Source organism: Labeo rohita, chromosome 5 (assembly GCF_022985175.1).
Source record: "Labeo rohita strain BAU-BD-2019 chromosome 5, IGBB_LRoh.1.0, whole genome shotgun sequence".
NCBI lineage: Eukaryota > Metazoa > Chordata > Actinopteri > Cypriniformes > Cyprinidae > Labeo > Labeo rohita.
This window is the reverse complement of record NC_066873.1, coordinates 45,373,048-45,388,655: the sequence shown is the minus strand read 5'-3', so window position 1 is coordinate 45,388,655 and position 15,608 is coordinate 45,373,048. Positions and strand designations below refer to the sequence as shown.

The 15,608-nt window shown below is 34.6% G+C and overlaps 1 protein-coding gene across 1 annotated transcript; it reads left to right on the top strand.

The window, feature by feature from the left end:
• Positions 1–1,764: 1,764 nt before the first annotated feature.
• Positions 1,765–10,998, top strand: LOC127165245 (cytosolic phospholipase A2 gamma-like). The gene is made up of 15 exons (XM_051109642.1): positions 1,765–1,853; positions 2,037–2,062; positions 3,242–3,353; positions 3,464–3,606; positions 3,691–3,889; positions 6,014–6,116; positions 6,194–6,334; positions 6,525–6,590; positions 6,681–6,740; positions 7,189–7,314; positions 7,652–7,792; positions 8,384–8,461; positions 8,541–8,695; positions 10,448–10,613; positions 10,687–10,998. The coding sequence occupies exons 2-15, from the start codon at positions 2,037–2,039 to the stop codon at positions 10,848–10,850; spliced, it is 1,680 nt and encodes a 559-aa protein (XP_050965599.1). The 5' UTR covers positions 1,765–1,853; the 3' UTR covers positions 10,851–10,998.
• Positions 10,999–15,608: the final 4,610 nt, after the last annotated feature.

The following is a 15,608-nucleotide window of genomic DNA, read 5'->3' as shown; positions in this document are numbered from 1 at the left end:
GAATGTTCAAATGAGCAACACTATTCAAACTCCAACTGTCAAAATTCAAACTTAAACTCCCAGAATCCCTTGAGACTTAATCAATCTAACTAACTAGCCAAGCCTAGCAACTAAAATCATGCTAGTAACTTGCTAATTATGCTAGACAAATGCTAGTAACATGCTAATACCTTGCTAATCATGCTAGCAACATGATAGTAAGATGTTAACAATGCTAGAAACATGCTAGCAACTTGCTAATCATGCTAGGAACATGCTAGCGACCTGATAATCATGCTAGGGACATGGTAGCGACCTGCTAATCATGCTAGAAACATTCTAGCGACCTGCTAATCACTCTAGGAACATGCTAACAACTTGCTAATCATGCTAGAAACATTCTAGCGACCTGCTAATCACTCTAGAAACATGCTAGCAACTTGCTAATCATGCTAGAAACATGCTAGCGACCTGTTAATCATGCTAGGAACAGTCTAGCGACCTGCTAATCACTCTAGGAACATGCTAACAACTTGCTAATCATGCTAGAAACATGCTAACGACTTGCTAATCATGCTAGAAAAATGTTAGCAACTTACTAATCATGCTAGAAACATGCTAGTGACCTGCTAATCATGCTAGAAACATGCTAACAACTTGATAATCATGCTAGAAACATGCTAGCAACATACTAGGAACTTGGTAATCATGTTAGAAAAATGCAAGCAACTTGCTAATCATGTTAGAAACATGCTAGCAACTTGCTAATCATGTTAAAAACATGCTAGCAACTTGCTAATCATGCTAGAAACATTCTAGGGACCTGCTATTCACTCTATGAACATGCTAGCAACATGCTATCAACTTGCTAATCATGCTAGAAACATGTTAGCAACATATTAAGAACTAGCTAACAACTTGTTAATTATGGTAAAACATGTTAAGAACTTGCTAATTATTTTAGAAACATGCAAACAACTTGCTAATCATTCTAGGAACATGCTAATTACTTGCTAATCATGCTAGCAACATGCTAGTAACATGCTAATCATGTTAGAAATAGACTAGCAACATGCTAGTAACTTGCTAATCATGTTAAAAACATGCTAACAACTTGCTAATAATGTTAGAATCATACTAATTATCTATCTATCTAAAAAGACTGCATTCAAACTTTAACCTTTTAAAACTACTTTAAACTTCAAACTATTTCAAACTGAAAACTATCAAACTTAAAACTTTTCAAAATTTCTGGTCTGACTTTCTCAAGCCAACTTAAAGTTTATCTTGACAAACGTTTTTATCTAGTTAACCTTTTGAATTATTTTTGTAGTTTTTGTTTTAATCTTAATGTTTCTTATTTCAGTTTTAGTTTAATATTTTTGTACATCAAGTTAAACCGAGAAATGTTGCCATGCAGCTAAACTGAGAAATAAATAAGACATGCACCAAAATTATATCAATTATCTTCACATAATTTGTTTATTTTAATCTTTGTTCAGATTATCACAGTTTTGAAAATCCAGTAATAGCCTATTTTTATAATGGATTTTCATATCCCAAGATAACAAGGTTTAAAGTGACCTGAAGACAAAAGCTGAAATCCGTTTAATCAAAATTAAACTCTGGGACATAAAAGTTGTTGTACTGTAAATTATAATGTACATGAAAGTTAGGTAACACAATTATGCAACAATTCAGAAGTTCCCAGATGAATTTTCAGTTCCTCCTCCTCCTCCAGTTATTAGTGTTCTGTTTTTCACCCATTTTCATGATTCCCTCCCCCCTTGAGGATCTACAGTCAAAAGATCTTCCACAACACAACCACTGTTGTAATTGCTCAAACTCAGGATCTTCAAGACTACACAAAAACGGTGAGTATGTGTTTTAAAGACCAATTCCAATGACCTGCAAAGTAAAGACTATACTACAACAGTGACCTAATAATTGATAACTGATTGATAATTTGAGGTATGAAGTATGTGTAAAGCCTTTTCCTAATAATTTTAAAATGATAGATATTATAGATATTTAATGTTCACTCTGTTGTTTTACAGATGAGTGCATCCAAACTTCAGGAAAGGTTTGTTATCCTCCTCAGATTTATAAAACAATGAACTGCTTCATATAAACTCACAATTCTGACCTTTATTGTTCCAATTCAGACTTTTTTCCTTGCAATTACATGAATAAATTCACTATTCTGACAGTTTCTCTCAGAATTCTGACTTTTTCTCAGCTGTTACAAAGTCAGGACTGTGAGATATAAGCGTTATGAGTTTATCTTGCAATTCTGACTTTTTTCTCAGAATTGAGAGATATAAACTGGGAATTCTGACTTTTATTTTCACATTTGCATTAATAAACTCACGATTCTGACCTTTTTCTACCAGAATGGCATCATATAAACTCACAGTTCTAACTTTTCAGTTGTTACAAAGTTGGAATTGCAGGTTTATCTCCTAATTCTGACTTTTTTTTTCAGAATTGAGATATACTGTAAACACAATTCCTGCTTTTTTCTTGCAAATGCATGAATAAACTCTCGATTCTGACATTTTCTCTTAGAATAGCATCATATAAACTCACAATTCTGACTTTTTCTCAGTTGTTTCTCAGTGTTTATCTCCTAATTCTGGCTTTTTTCTCAGAGTTGAGATATAAACGTGCAATTCTGGCTTTTTTTCCACAGAATTGTGAGATAAAAATGTGAAATTCTGACTTTTTCCTCCTAAGTCTGACTTCTTTTCTCAGAATTGAGAGATATAAACTCGCAATTCTGACTTTTTTCTTGCAATTGCATGAATAAAATCACGATTCTGACATTTTCTCAATTGCAACAAAGTCTTGCGAGATATAAACTTCACGAGTTAATCTCCTAATTCTGACTCTTTTTTTGTCCTCAGAATTTAAATATAAACTTGCAATTCTGACTTTTTCACAGAATTGTGAGATTTATATGTTGCAATTCTAACTTGTTTTTCGCAATATAAAAATCACATTTTCGAGATACAATGTCCAATTCTGAGGGGAAAAAAAGGTGACTTTTTTTTTTTTTTTTTTTTTTACAATTGCGAGATATTAAATTGCAGTTCTGACAGAAATTAAGAACTGTGAAGTAAAAAGTTGCAATTACATTTTTAAAATTTTTAATTTATGATTAAGGGGAACTAACCCTGTCAGTCTGGTGTTTATAGCCCTGAAATAGCAGTAAGTGATGTTAAATTCAGCACTGGTCTGTCTGTCTTTGTGGCCAATGCAGTGGTGAGGTGAGAATCGCAAACTCTCTACACACGAACGAGAAGGAGTTTGTAGCCAGAAGGAGAGAAAGTGTTTTTCAAAGCCTGCAGAAACTCAAAATACACTGCAGTCAGGTCAAACATCTTACACTTCATATATCTGCCTGATATTCCTATTACCTCTTTAAATTACCTTCAAATGGTTCTGTAGCTGATGAATGCAAAACCAAGCTTGTGCGTTTCAGGATGACGTGCCGAACATTGCATTACTGGGTTCTGGAGGAGGACAAAGAGCCATGGTGGGTTTGCTGGGATCCCTGATTGAGCTCGATAAAGTGGGTCTTCTGGACTGCATCCTTTATCTGAGCGGAGTCTCTGGATCCACCTGGTACGAACCCTGAGACACAACAAACACAAAGAGATTAAATTGGGTTAAATGTCAAAAATGACAGCAGTATGTTCTTCTCTGAAGGTGCATGGCCTCCTTATACAAAGAACCAGACTGGTCCACCAAACTAGACACCGTGAAAGACAAAATCATCAAGAGACTCAGCGGTCCTAAAGTTAGCCAGGGAGATGCATTTGAAAAACTGAAGAAATATCACATGAAAGACAACTTCACCTTGACTGACGTCTGGGCAGCGATGGTCATCACAGAAAATGTGAAAGAGGTAACTATTCATAACACAAACCTGCATGATCAGACAGTCACATTCAGTCTTAAACAAGTACTGTATTTTTTTAATAGACCGTTGATCATGGGGTGCCAAGGAACCTGAAACACATATAAACACATACTGCAACATTTTTCTGATTACAAACCATTGCAAATCTACCTGCGATAGGAAACATGCAGTGGGGTTTAAAGTCTGAGAGTGAGACCACATTAAAAATAAGAGATTATAATCTGAAACTGGAGATAAAGAACATTTTTGGACTAAAAAATATAAATAATTAATTTGTTATAAGAAATTGTGAATGTAGGCTACATTATCCCGCTTGGACACAAAATACAGATTTAAGTTGACATATTTTATTAGCGCATTAAGCGCAAACCTTCCGCGAAGAAAAAAAAAATCCTAGCAAGTGGTTCGGAACAATTTCACATAAGATGAACATTTTAATATACCATTTTATTATACAGATTTTTTTCACCAATAAATAATTATGGAATTGAAATATTAATAACAATAATCCTTAAGAGGTACTTGAAAAGTGCTGAAATATCATTGTTTTTTTTTCTTTCAAAAAGCACATATCTTTCCAGGCAACATTTATGCAAAAATATCATACTTTTTAGCTTATTTCAATTAATGTCATAAAACTAGCAAGCTAAGCCAGTAGTAGCACTAACAGTGTCGTGTAAACAAGGCTGAAGACGCGAAAAGAGGAACAGATGGACTGAATCAATTGAGTGAATCATTTACGCTGGAACCGCTCCGATTGACTCAAACTCGTGACTTCGATCATTCAGTTCAATCGATTCACTAGGAAAAACCAGGTCAAATTAAAAGATCGTTTTCAAATTTCGACATCGCTTGTTAACGATTTTAAAAAGCACGTATAGTAATGAGAGAAGCGGAGCTTTACGAAACTCAGAATCATGAAAGCTCCGAAATGATTCACTATTTCGAAGCGCTCCAATCGGATCGCGTATCATCATGAATCATTTGATTTAGATCGGAACTTCGAGCGGTTAATGAATCATTTTGCGAATTAATGATTCGCGATCCACGCTCCGAGTCCTGATCTGAAATGATGGTTCGCAAATCAGATCGAGACTTAATTGCGAATCATTACATTTAGATCGGAACTTCGGAGCAGGTTTGCGAATCGTTTGTTTTAGTTTGGAACTTCGACTGCAGCGCGATTCGCAAATCAGATAGCAACTTCAGAGCAGGTGAATCATTTCGCCAATGAATGACTCACAGTCCGCGCTCCGAGTCCTGATCTGAAATGATGGCTTACAAATCATTACATTTAGATCGGAACTTCGGAACAGGTTCGCGAATCATTTGATCCAGATCGGAACCTCGATGCGGGTTTGCGAATCGTTTGACTCAGTTCAGGACCTCGGAGCACGTTTCGTGGATCTTTTTTTTCTGATTTTATTTACTAAACAGTAGAAAACATCAAACCCTTAAGGCAGTAGAGTTCTAAAAGAATTAAAACAAATAAAAAAGGAAATAAATACAAATCCCTTAAGAAAGCTAACCATGGTTTTACTATAGTAAAAGTGTAGTAACCATGTTTTATTTTGTGTAACCACAGTTTACAAATACCATGGCTTTCTACAGTAAAAAAAAAGTGTAAACTAGTGTAAAAAAAATAAATAAAATAAAACAGTGGTTAATTTATGATTACAAAGGTTTAATTAGTATTTATTTATTTATTTTATTTTATTTTTTTGGAGTAAGGGATGTGTTGCCAGGTTAACAAAAACAAAACACAAAAATTAATATATTTACACCTTAAGAGCAAACATAGGATGTATACAGAGATACATTTTTTCGGATTAACAAGCAAATCAAACAATTAAATGTCTGCTGTCGGCCATTATGTAAAATAAATAAAAAAGTAGCCCAATTACGTTACCTAAAATGTAATGAAAATGAACCCCTGACAGCCTTTAAAGCTCTTGCAGGAGTCTACTCTGTTTTGTAAGTTCCTCAGTGATGTTGCACCAGTGTGGCGATCTGAAAAACATAAAATGGAGCCTTGACTAACATGATAGATAGTTATATAGATAGATAGATAGATAAATAAATGAATAAATAAATATATTTTCTCTACAGATTGATGAACTCCCGCTCACAGATCATTGGGACCCTCTCAGTAAAGACCCGTTTCCCATCTACACAGCGATCGACAATCAATGCAAGCAGGAGGAGGGTGGAGGTCTGTGTTGGATTGTGTATGAAAGAAAGCTAGTGTTCTCATATCAGCTGTTATATGGCCATGTTTCCTGTCTGCAGACCCCTGGTTTGAGATCAGTCCACAAGAAGCAGGTTATTCGCTCACTGGAGCATTTGTAGAAACATCCAGCTTCGGCAGCCAGTTTGACAAAGGCTCAAAGAAAAAACCTCAGCCTGAAATGGACATGCTGTACCTGCAAGGTAACAAACTCTGTCACAAAAGATTATTAATATTGTAATATCAATGTACATTGAACTTGCAGTGTGTGTCCAAGCTGAAATATAAACATTACAAACGCATTGTTAAAGCACATTGTTTTTCATTATTTATGGTGAACAATTTCATCCTATATTTTACATTTTGTAAAAGTGATACGTTTTTGTTCTGCAGCTCTGTGTGGCAGCGCTTTAGCTGAGAAAGACACGATCCGTAAATTCCTCTGGGAAAAAATAAAAGGTGAAGCTGCATTTAAAGATTCAGTTCTGCCTAAAGACGACAGTCATTTCATCATCATGTGAACTCTGATTACATTTGATTTTTCCCCAGATTTTTTGCAACATGTAACATCTACAGTAGAAAGGGATATGTCTGAGGAAATGAAGACAGGTGAAGCATATCTTTGCATTTATGCTTTTATTTATGGATAAGACTTATTTTTTGTCTATTTATGTGTTCATGCTTCCTGCTGAGAAATGAAACATCAAGATGAAAAATAAAAGATGAGCTGCAGAATAAGCATACTGTGTCACTTTAAACTAAAATTCATGTTTTTTTTTTCAGTGAAAATGTTTCTAAAGCATTTATTGATCTTAAGTGATCTTAATGTCAACATTTACTTATACATAAAAATCCAAAATCTTAAATTACTTTTATCGGCGATACCGACTGTTGGCCGATACATCGGTGCATCTCTACTTTAAAGTGTTACCAAATAGATCATGAGAATAAGTGTATACTTGCTTGTGCAAATGATAAATTTAAGGGTGTAAAGCGCTTACATTCGAGACATTTTGCAGTGTGTTCATGTTTGTTCAATGTGTGTTTTCTTCAAAAGATCCAAAAAACACACTTGTTTACAAGTGTTACCAGGTGCTTATGGGTCTTGTGGACATGAATCTCTCGGTTTTAAATGGCAAAGATTCTTTTGATCTTGATCAATCAATCATTGACACACTGAAAGGTGAGCTTTTTGGCAGAATTCATTTATAGAAGTCTAGATATTTTTAGTTCATTTTACAGTAAAGTTAGTTCATACTAATTTGTATGATCTGCTTATGTTTAGGGGTGGGCATTCATTCTTTTTTTCTTAAAAAAAAACAACAACAATAAAACGAAAAAACATTTTAGGTACATATAAGTACATAACTTGTACAAATTCAAGGTTGCTTGGCTCTTCAGCAAAATTTAAACCATAGAACAAGAAAAAACTAATAAATGGAATAATTGCACAATACAACGTGCAAAAACATCTGAAACCAGAATTATAGAACTCAATAATTTGTTTCCCTCATTCACAGAGCTCGGTGGAGAAAAAAGTCACCTGACTTTTCTAGGGCAAAAAAACAATTTTGATGAAAAACAAGCTGCAATATTGCATGTCAAGGAATTCACTGAGCAAATATGCAAAGATTTGAACTGGTTCCACTCGGAGACTCTCGGTAGGTTGAATCGTCTGTACAGTTGATTTTTATATTGTACTTCTTTTGTGATTTTATATCCAGATTAATGTTTAAACCAAGAAGTGCTTTACTCTAAGAAATAGGTTTTAACCTTTGCTTTAGACAACCAATTAAATGAGTATAGCAATAAATAAATACATCAATCCAAATACTACTACTAATAATGATTATTTAAAGAGACTCAAAAAGGATATTCTGTCTTCATTTAATCACCCTCATGTTGTTCCAAACCCATAAGACTTTTGTTTATCTTCCAAGCACAAATGAAGATCATTTTCATGAAATCTGAGAGATTTCTGTCCCTCCGTTAAAAGTCTGTTCACCCAAAAATTTGACGCTTCAAAACATTTATAAAGAATTGTAAAATAAACACACGGCACACAATTGTCTCGATTATTGTGTTTTCACAATCATTGAAAGCCGAAAGTGAAACTAAAATTTGATTAATCACACAGCGCTGCAGTATTTTAAACTCCAAAGAATCATGTAGTCAGGTGAAAAACAATATGTAAAACAATATCAGAAATGAAGAACCATATACTAAATTTAAGAACCAATTTTGTATTTCAGATCTTTCCAAGAGAATTTTGACATGCATGCATCACTGGATCTGGGGCAGGAATTATAACTTCCTCCACAAAATAACAGGTGAGAAAAGACCTGCTATCAAAGACATTCAATGTGAATAATATAATAAACAGACTCATTTAGTGCTGTGATCCTTCAGATCAATCTGTGCCTTCGGCTCTTCTAAAAAGTGAGACGAGAGACTATGAAGATGCAGGACTGTTGCTGAACTCACCCTACTTCTCAGTGCTGAGAGAAGAAAGACAAGTTGATCTCATCATTTCCCTGGATTTCAGTGAAGGCGATCCTTTCATGGTATTACACACATTTATAAGACGACATACTCTAATAAAACTTAGTCTAAATGTTTAGTTCACTCCTCTGTCATCGATTCTGTCATCATTTACTCACTCACATGTCGTTCCAAGCCCACAAGATTCTGGCTGATGTCTGTTTATACACATTTTGAAGCATCAGGTTAATCTGGATCAGAATCATCTTGATATGGAAATCCCATGTTTTGCTATCCAGGGGCCAGTTGTTCAAAAGTGATCTGATTGGATTTTGGCCATCGGATTGGATCAAATCTTGAAAATGGGTTGCTCTACAGTGCCCCTGAAGTTTTGCATTGTAGTTGCATTGCATTTTCACAAACAACTACTTCTGACTGGTCCATCTCTGATGATTGTGCCAATGTAGTTTACAATCAGTGATAAAAAAAAAAAAAACACTAAAATTTAGGGCTGTCAATACATGAATGCGTTTGTATTTATATATACATGATAATTACACAAGACACACATATATTAGGCAAACTCAAACTGAGATTTTATATGCAATGAGTCACGATTAATTGTTAGACGGCCCTAAATTTTTAAGTGTTTTTTTTTTAATCACTGATTGTAAACTACATTGGCACAATCATCAGAGATGGACTAGCCAGAAGTAGTTGTTTGTGAAAATGCAATGCAAAACTTTAGGGGCTCTGTAGATTTGAGGATTTTAAAGTTTTAAATTGTATTAAATGTTCGTTCCTGAAGTCTGCCCTTCTGCTGGGATCAGAATAATCCTTTTTTTTTTTTTGGATCAAAAGTATCCTAATCTTACTAAAACATATTGAACAACACAAACTGAGGATTTAATCCAGATCAAAAACAAGATTAGATTTTGTGTGTTTTCTTTAGAACAACCCATTTTCAAGATTTGATCCAATCAGATTACTTTTGAACAACTGGCCCCAGGTTTCAAGGGAGATTGTGCTCTTTGGCCGCTTGGTATCAAAAACCTGCTTTTTATTGAAAAACTAGAAAGCATTTAAGTCTTGCTAGTTTAAGCATTCAAATGATTTTAAACCGTTCCAGTGCAATAATAAGTGAAACATTACTCGCACACACACAGAGAGCCTTTTTGCAATAACTAAAAAAAAACGTTATCTGTTGCGTCCAGAGCTGGGTAGTAACTGACTACATGTAATCTGGATTACGTATTCAGATTCTAAAAATCGAGTACATTGCATTTATAATCAGAATATAGTTACTTGTGGATTACATGATTGCATATAATTCATATTGTTACATATTTCTTTCTTCAGTAGAAAACGACAGGAGATGTTTTTTTTTTTTTTAATAATCTTGCAGTTTTTTTTACTTGTGACCATCAGAGGTTGCACTATCCTTAAAAACACTGACAGATAATTACAAATATGGTAAACAGGTATAAAGCAAGAAAGAAAACCATTTAAATGCGTATGTGCATATACTATCATGTAAACCGTGTTTATCTATAGAACCTGGAGAGAGCATCCGTTAGCCTTCCCGTTCTCACACTGCTCCGGGTGTGTGTTCACGGTGTGTGTGTGCGTGTTTGATCACTTCTCACTACTGTGTGTGTGCACTTGGATGGGTTAAATGCTGAGCACAAATTCCGAGTATGGGTCACCACACTTGGCCACATGTCACTTTCCTTTCCTTCCTTTCCTTCATCTCAAGCTGATGATTTAAGAGAATAAGAAATAAAAATTTCCAGCCCTTTTAATGAAGTGATACCGCTGTGCTTTTTCTATTACAGTCAGTGACTGACACTCACAAATTGTGTGAGGAACTAAACATCCCTTTCCCTGAAGTCAACATTCCTAGTGAAGACCTGAAGAAACCGAAGGACTTCTATGTGTTCAAAGGCAAAAACGCTCCAACCGTGATTCACATCCCTCTATTAAATGTGGTCAACTGTGGAGGCAAGTTTGGATTGTCTATTGAATAAAACTGAAATATCAACTGTTTTCTGATGTAAGTGTGTTACTGTTTCAGATAAACTTGAGACCTACAGGGACAAATATAGGACTTTTCAACTTCCTTACACCCATGACAACATCACTGAACTTATGGAGCTGGCTGGACAAAACATCTTAAACAACAAGGAGAAACTGAAGAAGCAGATTGGTGATGCTGTTCAGAAAAAAACAAAAGAGTGATGACAATCTTAATATCCTTCATGCTTGACGTTCATTCAGCAAATAGATAAGCATTAATAATTAAATCAGCCATAACACAGATGTGATTACAATTATGATTGCTAATTAAAATGTTGTATTACTCTAAGTCTGTTCCAGTGAATTAATAAACCATTCTGTTAAAACAACGTTTTGTCCTGGTCACTTGATTTCAAACAGCACAAATGCTCATTATCATAAACTGTTTAGTTGTGAGGAGCCACGCCCCACACTTACCCCATTGGCTGAATCAATAATGTCATGTCCCAGACAGCCATTTAGTGATCAGTGATCATCTCAGGGCTATTAGGACCTTGAAAGATGCCATATTTGTTCCTCCAGTCCTCAATATCATCTGAAGAAAGCGCAGAACACTTTAATGAGAACATATCTGAAAATTCCGTTTATTTAACTAGACAATCTTAACTTGCCTCTACAGTTGGCCAAATTAAACAGTGGGTTGAGAATCGTGGTTGGAGTGTTTTGACTTTTGACCACATTGAAGTCTTCTGGTTTCTGTGAATTCTCACTGGTAATGTCAATTTCAGAGAAAGTGATGTTTAGTTTCTTGCACACATCAGCAGTTTCAGTCACTGTCTGCAGAGGAAAAGCACAGCAGGATCAGTTCATTAAAAGGTTAAGAGAACCATAATTTGAGTATTCACTGAAATCATAAGGTTGAGATAAATAGGAATGCTAGTGGATTCTCTCTACTGGTATTATAGATAAATAATGTTAAAATGAAATCATATGCACTTATGTTTAAATGATACACAGCATTTGTAATGATCTTATCTTTTCTTTTAAGGTTAGTGTGACCTCTGCGGGTCATGAGAAAAACAGTGGTTTTCTACCGAAGATCTAATGTCATATGGGTTTTAACCATTATACTTCATGTATGGTATATATACTTTATGTGTGGTATGTTATTTTATTGTTTGTGTGTGTGTGTTTTTTTAATTATATTCATTATTTGTATTATTTTTGAATGTTTGATTGTGTATATGATATGACTTTGTTAAATGTAGTAGGATATGAGGGCTTTAGCTGTTACAGTGTGTTGACACGTTCTTTAGTGGCATTTTTCGACATTAGCGGCATTTTTGCTGTAGAGAAAAAAACTGCGGATCTGGCAATGCTGGCTTGAACTACGGGTGATTCATATAGTCAAATGACCTGCTTTAATGTGGCTATTTGTAACTGTTAATGCCTAATTGTCACGTTAATTTTGACAGCCCTAAATTTAGACATTTTCTCCACTCACAGTATGAGTTGCAGTCTGACCCGCTGCCTTTCGATTGACAGGATACTATAGTGAAATAAATGACTTTTATCGGCGATACCGATTGTTGGCCGATACATCGGTGCATCTCTACTTTAAAGTGTTACCAGATAGATCATGAGAATAAGTGTATATTTGCTTATGCAAATGATAAATTTAAGGGTGTAAAGCGCTTACATTCAAGACATTTTGTTTTCTTCAAAAGATCCAAAAAACACACTTGTATACAAGTGTTACCAGGTGCTTATGGGTCTTGCGGACATGAATCTCTCGGTTTTAAATGGCAAAGATTCTTTTGATCTTGATCAATCAATCATTGACACACTGAAAGGTGAGCTTTTTGGCAGAATTCATTTACAGAAGTCTAGATATTTTTAGTTCATTTTACAGTAAAGTTAGTTCATACGAATTTGTATGATCTGCTTATGTGTAGGGGTGGGCATTCATTCTTTTTTAAAAAAAAAAAAAAAAAAAAAAAAAAAAAAAAACAATAAAACGAAAAAACATTTTAGGTACATAACTTGTACAAATTCAAAGTTGCTTGGCTCTTCAGCAAAATTTAAACCATAGAACAAGAAAAAACTAATAAATGGAATAATTGTACAATACAACATGCAAAAACATCTGAAACCAGAATTATAGAATAATTTGTTTCCCTCATTCACAGAGCTCAGTGGAGAAAAAAGTACAATCGATTTTTATATTGTACTTCTTTTGTGATTTTATATCCAGATTAATGTTTAAACCAAGAAGTGCTTTACTCTAAGAAATAGGTTTTAACCTTCGCTTTAGACAACCAATTAAATGAGTATAGCAATAAATAAATACATCAATCCAAATACTACTACTAATACTAATTATTTAAAGAGACTCAAAAAGGATAATCTGTCTTCATTTAATCACCCTCATGTCGTTCCAAACCCATAAGACTTTTATCTTCCAAGCACAAATGAAGATCATTTTCATGAAATCTGAGAGATTTCTGTCCCTCCGTTAAAAGTCTGTTCAACCAAAAGTTTGACACTTCAAAACATTCAGAAAGAATTGTAAAATAAACACACGGCACACAATTGTCTCGATTATTGTGTTTTCACAATCATTGAAAGCCGAAAGTGAAACTGAAATTTGATTAATCACACAGCGCTGCAGTATTTTAAACTCCAAAGAATCATGTAGTCAGGTGAAAAACAATACGTAAAACAATATCAGAAATGAAGAACCATATACTAAATTTAAGAACCGATGTGTTTTTGTATTTCAGATCTTTCCAAGAGAATTTTGGCATGCATCACTGGATCTGGGGCAAGAATTATAATTTCCTCCACAAAATAACAGGTGAGAAAAGACCCGCTATCACATTCAATGTTAATAATATAATAAACAGACTCATTTAGTGCTGTGATCCTTCAGATGAATCTGTGCCTTCGGCTCTTCTAAAAAGTGAGACGAGAGACTATGAAGATGCAGGACTGTTGCTGAACTCACCCTACTTCTCAGTGCTGAGAGAAGAAAGACAAGTTGATCTCATCATTTCCCTGGACTTCAGTGAAGGCGATCCTTTCACGGTATTACACACATTTATAAGACGACATTCTCTAATAAAATAATATTATATAACATTCTCTATTAAATAAATTATCTAATTATCTGTCGATGCTTTTTTTTTAAGGTTAGTGCTGTTTTCTACTGAAGATCTAATGTCATATGGGTTTTAACCTACATGAGAGGAAATAAATGATCACTTATAGGTGATCTATTCCTTTGACTATTATTGTAGTATAACGAACCCCAGTGTGGTATGTTATTTTATTGTTTGTGTTTTTTGAACGATTTCGTTATTATTTGTATCATTTTTGAATGTTTGATTGTGTATATGAAATGACTTTGTTAAATGTAGTAGGTTATGGTCGAGGCCTTTAGTTGTGACAGTGCGGTGACATGTTCTCACCAGTAATTTTGCCATTATTGCATATATGTTGGGGTGTGATTTTTCAATGTAAACAGTCACAGGTTTTATTTATGAAATATATACACATTTCATTATTTACACATTTATGAGTACGTAACCCAAGCCCTGCCCCTAAACCTACCGTTTGTTAATAAAACACAACAACTGGCAGATACGGCTACAGTCATAATTTATACAAAAAGTATTAATATTCCAAGTCTTCTGAGGCAAAAAGATTGATTTGTGAGAGGAATAGACGCGATCTGTCACCGTCCGCGATAAAGCTCAGTCCGTTTGTGCGTAAATAAATTCAAAAAATGCCGCCCACCAGAAGAAGCGTTACGTCAGCCTTGGTTGTTAAATGCCATTGGCTCTTGTATGTCTCGTGACCGATTGTGTGCCATTAATGTTCGGGAGTATCTTTTTGAATGAGATGCGAACGCGTTAACGGAACAGGATCATTTTCAGCGATTAAAACTTAATATACTGCTTGTTTTTGGTCTGTTTCTGCAATAAATACCGGTGACTGTACTTGTATTTGCCTCTTGCCTGTTTTAAATTGTTCAGAAGTGGGTAAGTTTAGGGTAATGGTGGGTTTAGGTCAGGGATGGGCAATTAATTTTCCCAAGGGGCCACATGATGAACTTAGGCGTTTGCAGAGGGCCGGACCAATACACTTAACTCAGTTCTGCCCAATATATGTTATATCTCTTTATAAAAACTAAATAAAAAAAACATTAAACAAAACATTACAATCAAACAATGCAAATGTGGAGCACATATTTATATTACTTTTTAATTAACATTAACAAAAACAGTTCAAAAAATATTGCAGTTTTCAAAAACTATACCATCACAACTTTGTAGGAAAAAAGCAAGTATTACAAAGATTAGCATGACGCAGTTTCAGCGTTATGGACGTGACATTTGCAGTCAAAACCTGAAACATAAGTTCTCATAGAATGCATTCATACCAATAACTTGTACAATCTATTTTTCTAAAACCCTGAGAAAAAGCATCAGTATAAAAGCAACAATATCCGGTGAATGGAGAAAGGTTGGCAAGTCACAAAACATAGGCTATATGGCTTTTTTGTTTTCTTCAAGAAATTCGTTTCATGTTTCTGAGGAAAATATCGAATTTATCCAACTACGGAAATCCGTATGAAATGCTTTAAAAATGCAACCTTCATACAGATTACATAATCAGGGGATATTTGAGGGGGTTTTAAAGTAGACATTTTTAACTTTCTATATTTCTCATGCATGTGAGGCAGTCATACGATGAGTTTCAGTTCTTTTTTGTGACGCGCTTCAGAGACAGATGGGAGAAAGCGCGTCCTGTTTGTTCTCACTCTACGAAAGCAACATTTTTTGTTATTATGAGTTTAAAGAAATAAAATTAGTTTAATTATCAGGAAAAATGCAAGTGATCGCGCGGATGCTTCTCTGTCATGCAGGTGAACTCCACACTCCGCATAAAAACGCACACTCCGGTTTATTCAAATAA

Coding starts and splice junctions, on each gene's coding strand:
- LOC127165245 (XM_051109642.1), top strand. CDS start 2,037: ATGAGTGCATCCAAACTTCAGGAAAG. Junction 3,890..6,013: donor TCACAGAAAATGTGAAAGAG/GTAACTATTCAT, acceptor TTTTCTCTACAG/ATTGATGAACTCCCGCTCAC. Junction 6,117..6,193: donor CAAGCAGGAGGAGGGTGGAG/GTCTGTGTTGGA, acceptor TCCTGTCTGCAG/ACCCCTGGTTTGAGATCAGT.